Source organism: Oryctolagus cuniculus, chromosome 2 (genome assembly GCF_964237555.1).
Source record: "Oryctolagus cuniculus chromosome 2, mOryCun1.1, whole genome shotgun sequence".
NCBI lineage: Eukaryota > Metazoa > Chordata > Mammalia > Lagomorpha > Leporidae > Oryctolagus > Oryctolagus cuniculus.
In genome coordinates, this window is record NC_091433.1 from 117,085,309 (window position 1) to 117,105,279 (window position 19,971).

At 47.4% G+C, this 19,971-nt stretch overlaps 1 protein-coding gene and 1 pseudogene across 2 annotated transcripts in view; one reads left to right on the forward strand and one right to left on the reverse strand.

Annotated features, from left to right (window-relative positions):
* Positions 1 to 916: 916 nt before the first annotated feature.
* On the reverse strand, positions 917 to 1,885 carry LOC100339210 (large ribosomal subunit protein P2 pseudogene; annotated as a pseudogene).
* Positions 1,886 to 3,629: 1,744 nt separating this feature from the next.
* Positions 3,630 to 19,971, forward strand: part of GGCX (gamma-glutamyl carboxylase) — a 36,142-nt gene continuing 19,800 nt past the window's right edge. The window contains exons 1-6 of one of the 2 annotated variants that reach the window (XM_002709673.5): positions 3,630 to 3,846; positions 4,187 to 4,357; positions 6,188 to 6,346; positions 6,658 to 6,823; positions 13,446 to 13,524; positions 13,975 to 14,081. In XM_002709673.5, the coding sequence (XP_002709719.2) occupies positions 3,804 to 3,846; positions 4,187 to 4,357; positions 6,188 to 6,346; positions 6,658 to 6,823; positions 13,446 to 13,524; positions 13,975 to 14,081 (725 nt within the window). In that variant the 5' untranslated portion in view covers positions 3,630 to 3,803. Of the gene's footprint in view, positions 3,847 to 4,186; positions 4,358 to 5,373; positions 6,347 to 6,657; positions 6,824 to 13,445; positions 13,525 to 13,974; positions 14,082 to 19,971 lie in introns of those variants that run through there. The other variant, XM_070068844.1, reaches the window with a different exon arrangement.

The following is a 19,971-nucleotide window of genomic DNA, read 5'->3' on the forward strand; positions in this document are numbered from 1 at the left end:
CCACCTGCAGCACGCAGGCCACAGCGGCCACTGCGGGGTGGACCAATGGAAAAAGGAAGACCCTTCTCTCTGTCTCTCTCACACTGTCAAAAAAAAAAAAAAAAAAAAAAAGAAGTAGTAGAAGAAGAAGAAGAAGAAGAAGAAGTAGTAGAAGTAGTAATAGTAGTAGTAAAGCAGCCAGGACTTGAGACGGCACCCATATGGGAGGTCCGCTCTGCTTTACCTGCTACACCAGGGCACCAGCCCCTGATCATATGTTAAGAGCATGTTTCTAGGGGCCGGCACTGTGGTGTAGTGGGTAAAGCTGCCACCTGCAGCACCAGTGTTCCATATGGGCACAGGTTCAAGTCCTGGCTGCTCTACTTCCAATCCAGCTCCCTGCTAATGTACTTGGGAAAGCACCAGAGGATGGCCAAGTGCTTGGGCCTTTGCACCCACGTGGGAGACCTGGAAGAAGCTCCTGACTCCTGGCTTAGGATGGGTCCAGCTCTGGCCAGTGAGGCCCTCTGGAGAATGAACCAGTGGATGAAGATCTCTCTCTCTCTCTACTCTTCTTCTGCCTCTCTGTAATTCTGCCTTTCAAATATATAAATAAATCTTTAAAAACCAAAGAAGAAAAAAAACCCCACATTTCTAAAAGGAAAAAGATAGGAGCCAGAAGTTGTGACATACTGGGTTAAGCCACCACTTACAACACCAGCATCCCATATCAGAGCGCTGCTTGGAGTTCTGTCTGCTCTGCTTCCTGGTAATGCATCTGGGAAGGCAGAAAATGATGGCTCTGGTACTTGGGTTCCTACCACTCATGTGAGAGACCCACATGGAGCTCCTAGCTCTTGGCTGTTGTGGCCATTTGGGGAGTAAACCAGTGAATGGAAGAGCACTCTCTTTCTCTCTTTGTAAACATAAAATGGCATTATTGGCAAGGGGCAGGAATTGAATCAAATAGGCCAAGTCCCATGTCATCGTCTGACTCATCAGACACCTCCTTCTTGTCTTTCTTCTCTGCTGCAGCTGGGGTAGAGCCAGCAGCAGGAGCCGCGAGTCAGGGGCTGCAGAGAGCCATAGCCCCATTGGCAGGCACCCTGGCAAGCATGCAAAACCCTGGGCAATGACATCTCCAGTGCTGTTTCTGTTCAGCTCACTGACGACTTTGTTCAGCCGGTCATCGTCCACCTCGGTGCCCACACTGCCCAGGGTCTTCTTGACATCCTTGGCACTGGGCCAGGCATTGCTCCCAAGGGCAGCCAGCAGGTAGGAGGAGGTATAGCATGTTGATGGCAATGAGTAGGCCTCACGTGTGTGACCTCAGCAGCTCCATGGAGGGAAGGCTCTAATAAATAAATCTTAGTAAAAACAAAAATCATGCATGAATAAAAGATGCAAAACATACCAATTACTTAGTATGTAATAGAGACAAATTTATAGATAAGGTTTCAGATTCCACATTTCAATTAATGTTTAAAAAGCTACTTTTGGCCGGCGCCGCGGCTCAATAGGCTAATCCTCTGCCTTGTGGCGCCAGCACACCGGGTTCTAGTCCCGGTCGGGGTGCCGGATTCTGTCCCGGTTGCCCCTCCTCCAGGCCAGCTCTCTGCTGTGGCCAGGGAGTGCAGTGGAGGATGGCCCAGGTGCTTGGGCCCTGCACCCCATGGGAGACCAGGAGAAGTACCTGGCTCCTGCCATCGGGTCAGCGCGGTGCGCTGGCCGCGGCGGCCATTGGAGGGTGAACCAACGGCAAAGGAAGCCCTTTCTCTCTGTCTCTCTCTCTCACTGTCCACTCTGCCTGTCAAAAAAAAAAAAAAAAAAAAAAAAAGCTACTCTTGTGGGACTGGCTCCGTGGTACCGTGGATTAAAGTAACACCTGCGGTACCTGGCAGCTCATACTGGAATGCAGGTGTGTGTCCTGACTGCTCTGCTTCCAATTCAGCTTCCTGCAAATGCACCTGGGAATGCATTAAGTACTTTAGCCCCTGCCACCCAAGTGGGAGACCCGTGTGTGGTTCCTGGCCTCTGGCTTTGGCCTGGCCCACAGCAGGCTAATGGGGCCGTGTGGAGAGTAAACCAGTAGAGGGAAGATCTCCCTCTAGCTCTGTCTCTCCTTCTCTCTCTGTTGCCCTATCTTTCAAATAATAATAAAAAAAAATTTTAAAGCTTGTAAGTAGGGCTGGTGCTTGGTGTAGCTGGTAAAGCCACTGTCTGCAGTACTGGCATCCCATATGGGTACCAGCTCTATTCCGGCAGCTCCTCTTCTGATCCAGCTCTCTGCTATGGCCTGGGAAAGCAGTAGAAGATGGCCCAAGTCCTTGGGTCCCTGCACCCGTGTGGGAAGACCCGGAAGAAGCTCTTGGCTCCTGGCTTTGGATCGGCTCAACGCGCACCATTGTGGCCATCTGGGGAGTGAACCAGTGGGTAGAAGACTCTCTCTCTGCCTCTGCCTCTTGAAACTCTGCCTTTTAAATAAATAATCTTTTTAAAAATGCTTGTAAGTTTAGATATGGTATCAAGAATATCCAAAAGGCTATTAAAATGCTTTTCCCTTTCCAACTAAATATCTGTGAGGCCGTATTTCCTTCATACTCTTCAATCAACATTTCACAACAGATACAATGCAGAAGCAAAAATGAGACTCCAACTATCTTCAACAAAGCCAGATGTTAAAGAGATTTGTATATAAAACGAACCTATTCTTGTGAAAAATACTTGTATCTCATAAAATGTTATATAAACATGTAATGGGTTTACTATACATTAAATGAGTCAATCCAATTTTTAAAAAACTATTTATTTATTTGAAAGTTACAGAAAGAGAATCTTTCATTCACTGGTTCACTCTACAGATGACCTCAATAAGCCAGGAGCTTCATCTGGGTCTTCCATGTGAGTGTGGAGGCCCGGGATCTTGGGCTATCCTCTCCTACTTCTCCCAGGCCTTAGTAGGGAGCTAGCCTGGAAGTGGAGCAGCCAGGACTCGAACCTGTGTGGATCGCAGGCAGGGGCTTTAGCCACCATGCCACAATGCCAGCCTCAAGTCAATCCATCTTTTAAAGTCTCTCCACTTAAAAGCTTCTAATATGGTAAATATCAGAACATATAACCACCAACAAAGCTGTTTAGGCCCTCTATAATTTATAACAGTGTTTACACTTTTAAGAACCTTGAGACCAAAGAAGTTGAGAACCGCTGCCCTGGGATGCTTTCCTCTCCTTTTTCTGGCTAATCCCAGTGGAGAGAAGTCCTAGAATTCTGTCCAGGACTCCTAAGCACCCGGGGCCCAGGCACCACACTATTCACTGCCCTTGTTTTACTGCTCCTTATTTCTCGGGTTCTCCGCACCCACAGGATGAGGCCATGACTAAAAGGATTCTTGCTTTCACCTGAGTCCTCAACTCTATCTATGGTCAACCTTTCTTTGTGCCTGACTGCTCACGCCAGGGAGCACTGTGAGGCCTAAAGGGGTTGGGAAAGGATCCAAGGAAACCGAGGAGCTAAAGTTTCCTTAGGGCTGAAAGACCAGCAAGGCCTCAGGTAGGCCTTAGGAAGTGACACAGGCTGTGCATGGGCCCTAGCAGGTCTACCGGCCACAGCGTCACACCATCCTTCTACTTAGGCCCCGCCCCAGGCTCCTCGCTCCGCCCCCTGACGCCCCGCCCGTCGGGGCCTTTCACGACAGTGTCAGCGCTTTCCGGCCGGCCACGCTGGTGTTTACGTGTCGGGGGTGAGGGTAGAGCCTATGGGAGCGAACTTTCGCAGCACCTCCTGCTTGTGTGCTGCTGCTGTGGCCCGCCTGCTTCAGTGGAGCCATGGCTGTTCGTGTCCGGTCCGCTCGGCCCCCGCCGGGCTCAGGTCGGCCTTGGGCCTAGCCTTGCGTCGGAGGGAGAAGGGCACTTGTCCCAGAGGGGAAGGGGCGGGAGGACGCCCCGTGGGACCTGGGGACGGGGGGTTTTGGTGGGGAAGGGGCGTGTTGAGCGATCGCGGTCTGCAGCTTCAGGTGATGATGCCAATGGGCGCACGTTGCAGCGAGGAGGCTGTGGCCCGAGGGGTTCTGGGACGTTGGCGGAGCCTGCAGGAGGGGCTGCACTACACGTAGGGATGTTTGCAGCAGTCAGAGATGAGTGGGAGAAGCCAGGTGGGCAGAAGCGCTGAGGCTATTGAGGTGGTGATTTGTCCCCCTTACTGGTTGCAGATAAAGTACAGAAAGACAAGGCTGGCCAGACTTCAGGGCCCAGGCAGGACAGCCGAATGAAGAAACTCTTGGGTTTCGAGTGGACGGATTTATCCAGCTGGCAGAGGCTGGTTACCCTGCTTAATCGACCAACAGACCCCGCAAGCTTGGCTGTCTTTCGTTTTCTCTTTGGTGAGTCGATTTTCCGGGTGCGGGTCGTTTAGTTGGGGGTGGGAAAATGACAGTCACCCATTTCGGGGTTCCTTAGTGGAAGAGGTGTTTGTCAAGGTTAGCATCAAATCCTCCCTTATCTCCTGCACTTGGGGCTTAGTGGCCAGAAATACTTTGATCTGAGCCCTTACAAAACTCAGAAGCAGAGGAACAGGGTCCCATTTGCTTGTGGTCTGAAGTGTGTTAAGGACTTCAGTGAAACCGAGCGTGGATAACAAGGCGCAAACATTTTCGCTGGGGCTCCCTGATCCAGACCTTCCTGACTCAGGTCACAGGTGTGCCAAAATACGAATTTTTTTCCCTCCTTAGCCGAATAGCTCTTACCTGCGGGGCAGTCCCTCTCTGGTGGGGGGAGGAGGTGACTGCTGGCGTCTGTGTAGAAGCCAGCACACTTCTAGATGTCATGGCAGATGATTAACCAGCCCCACATAGGACTGATCCTGAGGTTGAGAAACCCTGCCTTACCCAAGCGCTCTCCCTGATCCCAGTAGCCCCTAAGGTTCATCCCAGCTGTGTGGCCCAAATCCCACTATTTTCTAGGGGTGCTAAGAAGAAGGAAAAAAAAAAAAAAAAGGTTGAGACTGACCTCAGAGCACTTGTGCAGCCCTCTAGGGTGGATCTTTATAAAAGTGAAACATTTTGAATGTTTTTCTCCTTTAATCCTTCCTACAACCTGGTGAAGTTTTATGACCTTCCTTTTGTTGTACCTGAGTGAGGGCAAACAGAGGAGCACCATACACTGATAAAATTTGATGGTCCTTTATTGCAGCCCACTGAAAGTGGGCTCATGCCCTAAAGAACTCTTGAGTTTTTATAAAGGCAAAAAACACAAAATTGGGAGTGGATACATGGGTACCCGGGTCAAGCTAACCTAAAACCTATGTGAAACTAATATTAATTATAATCTTAATACCAGTTACAATCTAACAGTTTGAATTATAATCTTTTTTTTTTTTTTTTTTTTTTTTTTTTGACAGGCAGAGTTAGACAGTGAGAGAGAGAGAAAGGTCTTCCTTTTTCCGTTGGTTACCCCCAAGTGGCCGCTACGGCTGGCGCACTGCGCCGATCCGAAGCCAGGAGCCAGGTGCTTCCTCCTGGTCTCCCAGGCGGGTGCAGGGCCCAAGGACCTGGGCCATCCTCCACTGCCTTCCCGGGCCACAGCAGAGAGCTGGACTGGAAGAGGAGAGATCGGGACAGAATCTGGCGCCCCGACCGGGACTAGAACCTGGGGTGCCGATGCCGCAGGCGGAGGATTAGCCTAGTGAGCCATGGCGCCGGCCTGAATTATAATCTTGACATTAATCCAGGTATTGGCTTAAATCATATGTAGGACATAGACAAATTAGATTTTTATCATTAACCCAGGTACAGCTTATCCGCTTCCAAGCTTGAGCCATCATGCTAGGGGTTTTCTATGCTTTGACAAGTGTGATGTGGTGGACTGCTATTGTCTGACTTTTAGATCATAGTTTCAGACCAGGGTCTCACAGCGGGGGGAGGGAGGCCAGAGGGGAGCGGGGTGCTTTCTCAGGATGGAATCTGAGTTACTCCAAAATGGAGTCCCTACTGTCAAGGTGTTACTTCACTTTCCACAAATGGGGAGTTGGGTCAGTGAGCCTCAGGGGTCATCTGAGCTCACACAGTTGACAGTGCTTAGCACAGAATAGGCACTCAGTAATTGTTGAATAAATGGCAGAGCCAAGGTTAGAAAAACAGTGCAGTGCACTACTGTGTACCACTGGTTCTGCTTCCTTCTGAGGCTTCGCGGTCCCTCTCCTGTTGCCTTCTCAGGGCTCTTGATGATGCTGGACATTCCGCAGGAGCGGGGCCTCAGCTCCCTGGACCGGAGATACCTGGATGGGCTGGATGTGTGCCGCTTCCCCTTGCTGGACGCCCTGCGCCCGCTGCCCCTTGACTGGATGTATTTGGTCTACACCATCATGTTTCTGGGTGAGGGGAACTGTGGCAGAGATGAGGGGACTGAGCATCAGGAACGCAGGCCTAGCATGCTGGGAATGACAGAGGTCTTGGGTGCCGCCTCCCCTTCTGGTGCGGTTCAGTCACACCACTGACCTGTGTCACCTGAGCCGTGGCCCCATAACTCTTCTTTGTAAAGTGTTCAGATAACATTTAGTTTTCATCCAATGTCACCTGATCATAAAATGCCTCAAGAGTTTGCTTAACCCTCACCACACCCTGTCCCGGGGAGGCTGGGCCTGTGGTGACCCCTTGACCTCTTCATCCTCTCCCCACAATCCCAGGGGCACTGGGCATGCTGCTGGGCCTGTGCTACCGGATAAGCTGTGTGTTATTCCTGCTGCCGTACTGGTATGTGTTTCTCCTGGACAAGACATCGTGGAACAACCATTCCTATCTGTATGGCTTGTTGGCCTTTCAGCTGACGTTCATGGACGCAAACCGCTACTGGTATGAGTCTGGGGGACATAGGGGAGGGGTGGCTGGATCCGGATGGTTCCCAGACTTGAGGGACTAGTGAAGAAGTCCTAGCATTTGCTTCTGTAAGCATATTGTCTTTAGTTTTTTAAATATTTATTTATTTATTTGAAAGGCAGAGTTAAAAAGAAGCAGAGGTAGAGAGGTCTTCCATCCGCTGGTTCATTCCCCAGATGGCTGCAATGGCCAGAGTTACACCATTCCAAAGCAAGGAGCCAGGAACTTCTTCTGGGTCTCCCATGGAGGTGCAGGGGCCCAAGCACTTGGGCCATCTTCTACTGCTTTCCCAGGCCATAGTAGAGAGCTGGATTGGAAGTGGAGCAGCTGGGACTTAAACCGGCACCCAAATTGGATACTGGCATTACAGGCAGTGGCTTTACCCTCTAAGCCACAGCCCTAGCCCTTATAAGCTTATTTTCAACCATGCTTTGCAGAGTTATGTGGTGACCTTTGATTTGGATGGATTTTTTTTTAAAGATTTTATTTACTTATTTGAGAGGCAAATTTACTGACAGGGAGAGACAGAGAAAGATCTTCCATCCATTGGTTTACTCCCAAAATTGCTGCAACGGCCAGAGCTGGGCTGATCCAGAGCCAGGAGACAGGAGTTTCTGGGTTTCTCACGTGGGTGCAGGGGCCCAAGCACTTGGACCATCTTCTACTGCTTTCCCAGGCCATAACAGAGAGTTGTATTGGAAGTGGAGCAGCCAGGACTTGAACCCGTACCCATATGGGATGCCGGCACTGCAGGTGGAGGATTAACCTACTGCACCACAGCGCCAGCCCTGATTGGGAAGGATCTGAAAGGAGGAGGGGCAGCCACTTGGGCTGATGAAAAGCAAAATGGCTCCATCCTACCCGTTCACTCTTCCCGTATCTTCCCAGGGGCCTTGATCCATCTACTTCCTGTAGCCATCTTAGAGGGAGAGAAGACTGAAGCCAGACATAACTGATTTCAGATAATCAAGGGTGATCATGTGGCCATCGGAGCATTTTCTCTGTGCGAGCTCAGAGGGACAGTTAGAGTCAGGAGTAAATGACTGTGAAGAGGGCCTGCTGCTGTGGCGCAGTAGGTTAATCTTCCACCTGCAGTGCAGGCATCCCATATGGTCACCGGTTCTAGTCCTGGCTGCGGCTCTTCTGATCCAGCTCTCTGCTGTGGCCTAGGAAAGCAGAAAATGGCCCAAGCACTTGGGCCCGTGTACCTGTGTGGGAAACCCAGAAGAACCTTCTGGCTCTGGATCTGCTCAGCTCTGGCCATTGCAGCCATTTGGGAAGTGAACAGTAGATGGGAGATCTCTTTCTGTTTCTACCTCTCACTGTATCTCTACCTCTCAAATAAATAAATAAAATCTTTTTTTAAAAAAAGGTATGGAGGTCATGTCAGGAGGAGGGGGCCTATCAGGGCTGCTGAGGTACTGTCCTGCAAGGAGGTAACCCTGCCCCATGTGTGGCTCTGATACCTGGCTCTCAGAGGAGGTGGAGAAGGGGTTAAGAGACAAGATGGCAGGGCAGATGAGTTTAAAGATTGTTCCCATTGTTAACTGAAACACAAACACAAAATGTCAGGAGATGAGTCCAGGGAGGAAATTTCAAACATTAAATTTATTAAAAATCATTATGTCTCATTCATTACATTAGATGCTCCTTTTGTAAAACTTTAAACTCATCCAGAATGTCTGGCTCTGATCGTAGATAATTAAGAGGCAGTTTTGACAGAATATCCCTGAGAATGTCCCACTTTTATGACTTCTGTGCATTTTTAAGACTTATATATATCATTAAGAGGCTCGTGTTGGCATAGCAGATTAAGCCACCAATCGCACATCCCATATCAATGCTGGTTTGAGTCCTGTCTCTGTTTCCAATTCAGCTTCCTGCTAATTGCACCTGAGCAGAGAGCAGATGGCTGGCCCAATTACTTGGGTTCCTGCAACCCACATGGGAGACTGGAACAGAGTTCCTGGTTCCTGGCTTTAGCCTTGCCCAGACCTGGCTGTTGCAGTTATTTGGGGAGTGAACTAAGGATGGAAGGTCATTCTTGTCTGTTGATCTGCCTTTTAAATCTTTAAAAAAAAAGCTATCATTTAATGAGGGTTTTCCGTGTGGCGGCCTCTATGCTAAATATTAAATTTTTTCTTTTTTTTTTTAAGATGTATTTATTTGACAGAGTTATAGAGAGGCAGGGAGAGACACAGAGATCTTCCATCTGCTGGTTCATTCCCTAAATGACTGCAGTGGCTGGGCTGATCTGAAGCTAGGAGCCAGGAGCTTCTTCTGGAACTCCCACATGGGTGCAGGGGCCCAAGGACTTGGGCTGCCTTCCATTGCTTTCCCAGGTGCATTAGCAGGGAGCTGGATCAGAAGTGGAGCAGCAGGTACTGGAACTGGTACACATATGGGATGCTGGTACTGCATACGGTGGCTTAACCCACTGTGCCATAATACCAGCCACAAGTGTAAGCTGCCCCTTTGCTGACTTCCTACTTCTGAAAGACCTGCTTTGCTTCTAGCTCACCAGAATCCATCTGCTATCAGTAGCCTGAGTTTATCAATTCTCTTATAGGATAGCAGATGTTCACAATACACCGTGAATATATTTATTTACACTTTTTTTTTTTTTTTAATTTATTTGACAGGTAGAGTTATAGACAGAGAGAGAGAAAGAGAAAGGTCTTCCTTCCATTGGTTCACTCCCCAAATGGCCGCTACGGCCGTCGCTGTGCCAATCCAAAGCCAGGAGCCAGGTGCTTCCTCCTGGTCTCCCAGGCAGGTGCAGGGCCCAAGCACTTGGGCCATCCTCCACTGCCCTCCTGGGCCACAGCAGAGAGCTGGACGGGAAGAGGAGCAACCGGGACTAGAACCTGGCACCCATATGGGATGCTGGCGCTACAAGGTGGAGGATTAACCGAAAGCCACGGCGCCAGCCCTATTCACACTTTTAACTTTTTCAATGCTCCCTCATGTTCATTCATTCCATTTTGTAGTCATTTTCTAGCACTGCAGTCTTGTCTTCCCTGCTTGATTAATTGTAAACTGACGGTAAACACTGCATTTTTTTTTTTTTTTTTTTAAGATTTATTCATTGTATTTGAAAGGTAGCATTACAGAAAGAGGAAGAGACAGAGACAGAGATTTTCATCTGCTGGTTTACTCCCCAAATGGCCACAACAGCTGGGGCTAGCCAGGCTGAAGCCAGGAGCTGGGAGCTTCTTCCAGATCTCCCACGTGGGTGCAGGGGCTCACGGACTTGGGCCATCTGCTGCTGCTTTCCCAGGTGCATCAGCAGGGAGCTGGAGCAGAAGTAGAGCTATGGGGACTCGGAACCAGCTCCCATATGGTATGCCAGCGTTGCAAGCAATGGCGTAACCTGTGCCACAGCACCGGCCCCTACACTGAATTTTTCATTGTTCGTATGGATTATCAATTTAATGGTTTATTTTTAAAAAGATTTATTTACTTATTTGAAAAGCAGAATTTCAGAGGGAGAGATCTTTCATCTGCTGGTTTACTCAACAGATAGCTGCAATGGCTGGAGAAGGCCAAGCTCAAGCCAGGAGCCAGGAACTCCATCCCAGCCTCTCTCATGGGTGGCAGGGACCCAAGTGCTTGGGCCATCTTCCACTGCCTTCCTCGGCGTATCAGCAGGAAGCTGGATTGGGAAGCATAGTAGCTGTGCTCAATCTAGCACTTGCATAAGGGATGCCAGCCTTGCAGGTAGCACTTTAACACACTGTGCCACAACACCAGCCCGAGCCCCTGATTTTTAGACTTTATTATGGTTTGAAAGTATAACTGTGCAACCATCTGTTTGTCAGTATACAATAAATTACAGGAGATATTCACCGCCTTATTATAAAAAAGGTTTTATGTGATGATTGTGCCCAACTGTAGGCTAACATAAGTCTTCTGTTTGTGTTTAAAGTGAGCTGGGCCAAGCTATGATGTTCATTAGATTCTGTGTTTTTGAGTTTATTAGGCAGAGACAGATACAGAGAGAAATCCCCCACTAGTTTACTCCCCCAAATGCTTGCAACAGCTGGGGCTGGAGCAGCCCAGAGCCTGGAATTCAATCTGGGTCTCCTGTGTGGGTGGCAGGACTCCAAGTACTTGAGCCGTCACCTGCTGCCTCTTAGAATGCACATTAGCAGGAAGTTGGAATTGGATGAAGAACCAGGACTCAAACTCAGGCACTCCAGTACAGGTCGTGGGCATCTCACGGAGCATCTGAACCACTGTGCCTTATCCATTGCAGCAAACACCTGCTCTGGTCATATGTGTTAAATGCATTTTTTTTTTTTTTCAGATTTATTTGAAAGAGTTACAGAGAGAAGGAGAGATGGAGAGATCTTCTCTTTGTGGATTCACTCCCCAAATAGCTGTAACTGCTAGGGTTGTGCCAGGCTGAAGCTATGAACCAGAAGCTTCTTTGTGGTCTCCCATGTGGGTGCAGGGGCCCAGGGACTTGGATGCTCTACTGCTTTCCCAAATGCACCAGCAGGGAACCAGATTGGAAGCGAATCAGCTGGGACTCGAACCAGTGCCCATATGGGATGCTGTCACTGCAGGTTTTGGCTAGACCCACTGCGCCATACATAGCGCTGGCCCCTTAAATACATTTTTTTTTTTTTTTAATTTTTTATTTATTTATTTATTTATTTTTTGACAGGCAGAGTGGACAGTGAGAGAGAGAGACAGAGAGAAAGGTCTTCCTTTTGCCGTTGGTTCACCCTCCAATGGCCGCCGCGGCCGGCGCGCTGCGGCCGGCGCACCGCGCTGATCCGATGGCAGGAGCCAGGAGCCAGGTGCTTTTCCTGGTCTCCCATGGGGTGCAGGGCCCAAGCACCTGGGCCATCCTCCACTGCACTCCCTGGCCACAGCAGAGGGCTGGCCTGGAAGAGGGGCAACCGGGACAGAATCCGGCGCCCCGACCGGGACTAGAACCCGTTGTGCCGGCGCCGCTAGGCGGAGGATTAGCCTAGTGAGCCGCGGCGCCGGCCTGGCCCCTTAAATACATTTTTAACTTACACGATTTCTTAGGCTTGCAGTTGGTTTATCGGGACATAACCTCACTATAAGTCGAAGCATCTGTAGTAATATTTCTTTTATGATTGAATGAGAATTGTATTTGCTCATGTAAGTCTTAACAGTCTCAGGATGTGGGAGATGTTTCTGGGATAGATGGGATCCTCACTTTTGAAAGTAAAAATAGGGGCTGGCGCCGTGGCGCAGCGGGTTAAAGGCCTGATCTGGAGCGCCGGCATCCCTTATGGGCGCTGATTCTAGTCCTGGCTGCTCTACTTCCAATCCAGCTCTCTGCTATGGCCTGGGAGGGCAGTGGAGGATGGCCCAAGTCCTTGGGCCCCTGCACCTGCATGGGAGACCCGGAGGAAGCTCCTGGCTTTGGATCAGCACAGCTCCGGCCATTGTGGCCACCTGGGGACCAGTGGGTGGAAGACCTCTCTGTAACTCTTTCAAATAAATAAATTTTTTTTTTTTTTTTTTTTTTTAAAGATGGGGGCCAGCACTGTGGTATAGCAGGTAAAGCCACCGCCAGCAGTGCTGGCATCCCATATGTGTGCCAGTTTGTGTCACGGCTGCTCCATTTCCAATCTAGCTCCTTGCTAATGCACTTGGGAAAGCAGCGGAGTATGGCCCAAGTCCTTGGGCCCTGCACCCATGTAGGAGACCTGGAAGAAGCTCCTGGCTTTTGATTGGCTTAGCTCTGGTCTTTGTGGCCATTTGGGGAGTGAACCAGCAGGTGGAAGACATGTCTGTCTGTCTGTCTCTCTCTCTCTCTCTCTTTCCCTACCTCTCTGTAACTGTTTCAAATAAATAAATAAACCTTAAAAAAAAATAAAGATAAAAGGGCTGGTGCCATCGTGTAGTAGGCTAAGCCTCCACCTGCAGCGCTGGCATCCCATATGGGTGCTGGTTCAAGTCCTGGTTGCTCCACTTCTTTTTTTTTTTTTTTTTTTTTTTTAATTTTTTTATTTTTTGACAGGCAGAGTGGACAGTGAGAGAGAGAGACAGAGAGAAAGGTCTTCCTTTGCCATTGGTTCACCCTCCAATGGCCGCCGTGGCCGGCACGCTGCGGCCGGCGCACCGCGCTGATTTGATGGCAGGAGCCAGGAGCCAGGTGCTTTTTCCTGGTCTCCCATGGGGTGCAGGGCCCAAGCACCTGGGCCATCCTCCACTGCACTCCTTGGCCACAGCAGAGGGCTGGCCTGGAAGAGGGGCAACTGGGACAGAATCTGGCGCCCCGACCGGGACTAGAACCCGGTGTGCCGGTGCCGCTAGGCGGAGGATTAGCCTAGTGAGCCGCGGCGCCGGCGGTTGCTCCACTTCTGAACCAGCTCACTGCTGTGGCCAAGAGCTTGGGCCCCTATACTTGTGAGGAAGACCCGGAAGAAGCTCCTGGCTTCAGATAGGCCCAGCTCTGGCCATTGTGGCCATTTGCAAAGTGAACTAGTGGATGGAAGACCTCTCTCCCTGTCTGTAACTCTGCCTCTCAAATACATAAATTAAAAAAATAAATAAAGATGCAGATGTGGCTGGGCTAAGCCCACCTCAACCCTTGCCTCCCTTGGCGTAGGTCTGTGGATGGCTTGCTGAATGCCCGTAAGAGGAATGCCCATGTGCCCCTCTGGAACTATGCAGTGCTGCGAGGCCAGGTACGGGGTTTCAGGGCCGAGGGAGGAGCCACTGTGAACAGCATGGCCGTCCGCTGCTAGGCTGCACTCTCGTCGGCCTCCCAGGGTCTTCTCTTTTTTCCCTTTGCTAGAAAGCAAGTCTGGCTTTTTCCCAATCTCCTAATCTCTGCGTTCTCTCGCCTTGCCACAGAAAGAGTAGAGCTTTGTTCCTGCTAGATGAGACTCCTCATGAGAGAAAGGACCATGTCTGTGCTTCGTGATGCCTTTCTTGGTGCCTAATGCTGTGTCTGGCACCCAGAGGATGTCAATAAATGCATGTTGGTTAAGTGAATATTGGAAATGAATGAACAGAATGGATCTGTACTTCCCTGGGCTCTGGACTGAGATTAGAGTTTATATCATTCTTGATATCTGTAGAAGAAAACAAGATTGTTTTTGTTTGAACATTGCTGCTGCATTTTGTGTTTTCAGATCTTCATTGTATACTTCATTGCGGGTGTGAAAAAGCTGGATGCAGACTGGGTTGAAGGCTATTCCATGGAACACCTGTCCCGACACTGGCTCTTCAGTCCCTTCAAGTGAGTGGCAGTCAGGATAGAGGCCTCGTTGTGGCCCAGGTGCAGAGCAGGTGCCCTGTCTGCCTCAGGTGTGCAGTAATGCCTGCTGTCCCTAGTTTGCCTGAATTTGCCGCTGGCCTTCCTCTGCTCACTGATCTCCCTTTTCAGCAGAGGCAGAGTCAAGGATATTAAAAGATTGAGGCCTGCTTGCCCCTGAGATACTGATGGTCAGGTGGGCAAGAAGGAAAAAATTCAGAGGGAAAGGAAACGCCATAACTAGGTGACTTGGTGCATGAGCTAACGCCCCCTGGTGGTTGCCTGGGGTAGTGTCTGTGTCCTTTCTCTGCCTCTGGCCTCTCCTGGGGTTCTTCAGTCAAGATGATGAGAAGATAGGCAGCCACTGTTTCTGCTCTCAGAAAACCATTATTGACTACAGAACAGAGCTTTGCCTCTCAGATTTCACTCTTCCTCCTATTTCTTCTTTTTTTTTCTTTTTTTTTTTAAAGGAATACAAACTTCATTTATTTCATAACTACAACTTTAGGAACACGGTGATTCTTCCCACCTTACCCGCCCTCCCACCCTCTTTTTCCTCCCTCTCCTATTCCCATTCTTATTTTTTCACTAATACCTATTTTCAGTTGATTTTATATACATATGATTAACTCTGTGTAAAGTAAAAAGTTCAACAAATAGTATGATAGTATGGGGAAAAAACTGTTCCTCAACAGCTCAGACAAGAGCAGTTCAAAGTCATTGCTTCTCACAGTGTCAGTTTCACTTCCATAGATGACCTTTTAGGAGCTCTGTTAGTTATCACAGGTCAGGGAGAACATACGGCATTTGTCCTTTTGGGACTGGCTTATTTCACTAAGTATGATGTTTTCCAGCTTCATTTTGTTGCAAACAACTGGCTTTTTTTTTTTTTAACCACTGTGTAGTATTCCATGGTGTACATATCGCATAATTTCTTTTTTTTGAAACTTTTATTTAATAAATATAAATTTCATAGGTGCATATTTTGGATTATAGCAGTTCTTTCCCCCAAACCTGCCTTCCCACCTCCATTCCTGTCCCACCTCCTACTCCCTCTCCCATCCCATTCTTCATTAAGATTCATTTTTAATTATCTTTGTATACAGAAGATCAATTCTGTACTAAGTAAAGATTTCAGCAGTTTTCACCCACACAGATACACAAAGTATAAAGTACTGTTTGAAGACTAGTTTTACTGATATTCTCATACTCATTAAAGACAGAGGTCCTACTTGGGGAGCAAGTGCACAGTGACTCCTGTTGTTGATTTAACAATTGACATTTATGATGTCAGTGATCACTTGTCATGAGCTGCCAAGGCTATGGAAGCCTCTTGAGTCCACAGACTCCAACATTATTTAGACAAGGCTATAACCAAAGTGGAAATTCTCTCCTCCCTTCAGAGAAAAGTATCCCCTCCTTTGATGGCACTTTCTTTCCACTGGGATCTCACAGAGCTCTTTCATGTAGGTCATTTTTTGCCACAGTGTCTTGGCTTTCCATGCCTGAAATGCTCTCATGGGGTTTTTCTCCAGATCCAAATGCCTTAAAGGCTGATTCTGAGGCCAGAGTTCTGTTTAGGGCGTTTGTCATTCTACGCGGCTCTGAGGCCTGCTTCCCATGTTGGAACATTCTCTCCTTTTTAATTCCATCTATTGTTATTACCATACACTTGATCTTATTTATGTAATCCCTTTGACACTTAATCCTATCTTTATGATCAGCTATGCACTTAAAATGATCACTTTATCTAGTAAGGTGGCATTGGTACCTGCCAATTTAATGGGATTTGGAGTCCCATGGCAAGTTTTTAGCTTTACCCTTTGGGGTAAGTCCGAGGGAACATGTGCCGAACTGTATATCTCCTCCCTTTTATTTTTAACAGGGATCAATTTTCAATTGGATTTAAACACCTGAGAATTCTGTGTTAAGAGTTCAATCAATGGTATTTTTTTTTAAATAGATTTTTTTTAAATGTATTTGTTTATTTGAAAGTCAGAATTACACAGAGAGAGGAGAGAGAGAGATAGATATCCTCCATCCAGTGGTTCACTCCCCAACTGGCCACAATGGCCGGAGCTGTGCCAACCTGAAGCCAGGATCCAGGAGCTTCTTCCAGGTCTCCCACGTGGGTGCAGGGACCCAAGGACTTGGGCCATCTTCCACTGCTTTCCCAGGCCATAGCAGGGAGCTGGATCTGAAGTGGAGCAGCCAGGTCTTGAACTGGCGCCCATTTGGGATGATGGCGCTTCAGGCCAGGGCGTTAACCTGCTGTGCCACAGTGCTGGCCCCTCAACCAATAGTATTAAGTAGAAAAAGAAAATACTAAGAAGAATAAAATAGTAAGCTGTTCCTCGACAGTCAGGACAAGGGCTGTTCGAGGCATTGCTTCTCATAGTGTCAGTTTTCAGTTTCACTTCTGCAGGTTTCCTTTTAGGTGCTCAGTTAGTTGTCACAGATCAGGGAGAACATGTTTGTCCCTTTGAGATTGGCTTATTCCACTCAGGATGATGTTTTCCAGATTCCTCCATTTTGTTGCAAATGTCTGTATTTCATTTTTTTTTAACCACTGTGTAGTGTTCCATAGAGTACATATCCCATAATTTCTTTATCCAGTCTTTCGTTGACGGGCATTTAGGTTGATTCCATGTCTTAGCTATTGTGAATTGAGCTGCAATAAACATGGAGGTGCAGATAGCTCTTTTATTTGCCGATTTAATTTCCCTTGGGTAAATTCCAGGGAATGGGATGGCTGGGTCGTATGGTAGGGCTATATTCAGATTTCTGAGGTGTCTCCAAACTGTCTTCCATAGCTTTACCAGTTTGCATTCCCACCAACAGTAGATTAGTGTGCTTTTTTCTCCACATCCTCACCAGCATTTGTTATTTGTTGATTTCTATATGAAAGCTGTTCTAACCAGGGTGAGGTGAAACCTCATTGTGGTTTTGATTTGCATTACCCTGATGGCTAGTAATCCTGAACATTTTTTCATGTGTCTGTCGGCCATTTGGATTTCCTTTTTTGAAAAATGTCAGTTTAAGTTGTTGGGCCATCTCTTAAATGAGTTGTTTATTTTGTTGTTGTGGAGTTTCTTGGTCTCTTTGTAGGTTCTGGTTATTAATCCTTTATCAGTTGCATAGTTTGCAAGTGATTTCTCCCATTCTGTCGGTTGCCTCTGCACTTCCCTGAGTGTTTCTTTTGCAGTATAGAAACTTCTCAATTTGATGTAATCCCAGTTGTTAATTTTGGCTTTGGCTGCCTGTGCCTCTGGGGTCTTTTCCAAGAAGTCTTTGCCTTTGCGATATCTTGCAGGGTTTCTCCAATATTCTCTAATAATTTGATGATGTTGGGTTGTAGATTTAGTCCTGGGCCGGTGCTGTGACATAGTGGGTAAAGCCGCCGCCTGCAGTGCTAACATGCCATATGGGTTCTGGTTCATGTTGCGGCTGTTCCACTTCCAGTCCAGCTCTCTGCTGTGGCCTGGGAATGCAGTGGAAGATGGCCCAAGTTCTTGGGCCCCTGCACCCACATGGGAGACCTGGAAGAAGCTCCTGGCTCCTGGCTTCAGGTTGGCACAGCTCCGGCCGTTGTGGCCAGTTGGGGTGTGAACCAGTGGATGGAAGACCTTTCTCTCTGTCTCTACCTCTCTCTGTAACTCAGTCTTTCAAATAAATAAAATAAATCTTTAAAAAAAATTCTCTGCCACTGCATTGTCTGTGTACACAAAGGCTGTTGATCTTTGTGTATTGATTTTATATCCTGCTACTTTACCAAACTCTTCTGTGAGTTCCAGTAGTCTCTTAATGAAGTTCTTTGGATCCTCTTTATAAAGAATGTCATCTGCCTTTAGAGATAGTTTGACTTCTGCCTTCTCAATTTGTATCCCTTTGATTTCTATTTCTTGCCTAGTGGCTCTGGCTAAAACTTTCAGAACTATATTGAATAGCATTGGTGAGAGTGGGCATACCTGTCTGGTACCTTTCCAATGTCTTGATGTTTAGGCACCAATTGCCAAAAACTTTCCTCTGAACACTGTTTTTGTTTGTGTTGTCGTCTTCATTTGTTTTCAGAAAGTTTTTCTCTCTCTTGATTTCTATGACCCACTCTTCATTCAGGAGTATGTTGTTCAGTTTCCATGTGTTTGCATATGCTCTAGAGATTCCTGAGTTGCTGATTTCCAGCTTCATTCCATTTTTTGTGGTCCAAGAAGATGCATGGTATGATTTTGATTTTTTTTGAATTTGCTGATACTTGCTTTATGGCCTAGTAGGTGATCAGTCCTAGAGAAGATTCCATGTACTGCTGAGAAGAATGGTGTATTATGCAGCTGTAGGATGAAAAGTTCTGTAGATATCTGTTAGATCCATTTGGTTTAAAGTGTCAGTTAAATCTGCTGTTTCATTGCTGATTTCCTGTCTGGTTGATCTGTCCATTGCTGAAAGTAGAGTATTGAAGTCCCCAACTACTATCATATTGGAGTCTAAGTCTCCCTTTAAATCCCTTAGCATTTCTTTTAAATAGCCAGGTGCCCTGTAATTAGGTGCATATGGGTTTATAGTAGTTACATCTTCCTGTTGAATTGATCTGTTAATCGTTACATAGTGCCCTTCTTTGTCTCTTGTAACAGTTTTTGTGTTAAAGTTTATTTTGTCTGATATTAGGATGGCTACCCCAGCTCTTTTTTGGTTTCCATTAGTATGGAATATCTTTCCATCCTTTCACTTTCAGTCTGCTGCATCTTTGTTGGTGAGATTGTTTCTTGTAGATAACAAATAGATGGGTTTTGTTTTTTAATCCATTCAGCCAGTCTGTGCCCAGTTGAGGCAATTTACATTCTATTTTTTTTATTTTTATTTTTTTATTTATTTTTTGACAGGCAGAGTTAGACAGTGAGAGAGACAGAGAGAAAGGTCTTCCTTCCGTTGGTTCACCCCTCAAATGGCTGCTACAGCTGGTGCGCTGCGCCGGATCCAAAGCCAGGAGCCAGGTGCTCCCTCCTAGTCTCCCATGTGGATGCAGGGCCCAAGCACTTGGGCCATCCTCCACTGCCTTCCCGGGCCACAGCAGAGAGCAGGCCTGGAAGAGGAACAGCCGGACAGAATCCGGCGCCCTGACCAGGACTAGAACCTGGAGTACTGGCGCCGCAGGTGGAGGATTAGCCAAGTGAGCCATGGCGCCAGCCGAGGCTAGTTACATTCAGTGTGACTATTGATAAGTAATGACTTTGCCCTGCCGGTTTTCCGAAGATATTCCAAATTTATACTTTCAACTTCTTTGATCTTTTACTGAGAGATTTTCTTCCTTTATCTTCTTAGGTAGTGATGACCATGTTTCTGTGTGCAACACATCCTTAAGCATCTTTTGCAGGGCTGGATGGGTGGTGACAAATTCTTTCAATTTCTGTTTGTTATGGAAGGTCTTTATTTCACCTTCATTCACAAATGAGAGCTTTGCAGGGTATAATATTCTGGGATGACAGTTTTTTTCTCTTAGGACTACATCTTGCCATTCTCTCCTAGCCTGCAGGGTTTCTTATGAGAAGTCTGCTGTGAGTCTAATTGGAGATCCTCTGAAAGTAATCTGGCATTTCTCTCCTGCACATTTTAGAATCTTCTCTTTATGTTTCACTGTGATGAGTTTGATTACAATGTGTCATGGCTATTGGGATGACCCTTATTCCAAACCTGGGAAGTTTCCTGCTATTATTTAACTAAAAAAAGGCTTTCTAATCCTTTCTTTCTCTCCATGCCTTCAGGAACTCCTGGAACCCAAAGGTTTTTTTTTTTTTTTTTAAATATAGTATCCTGTAGGTTCCCAAAAGTGTTTTTTGTTTTCTAATTTCCTCTTGTCTTTGGTTTGACTGTATACTTTCCT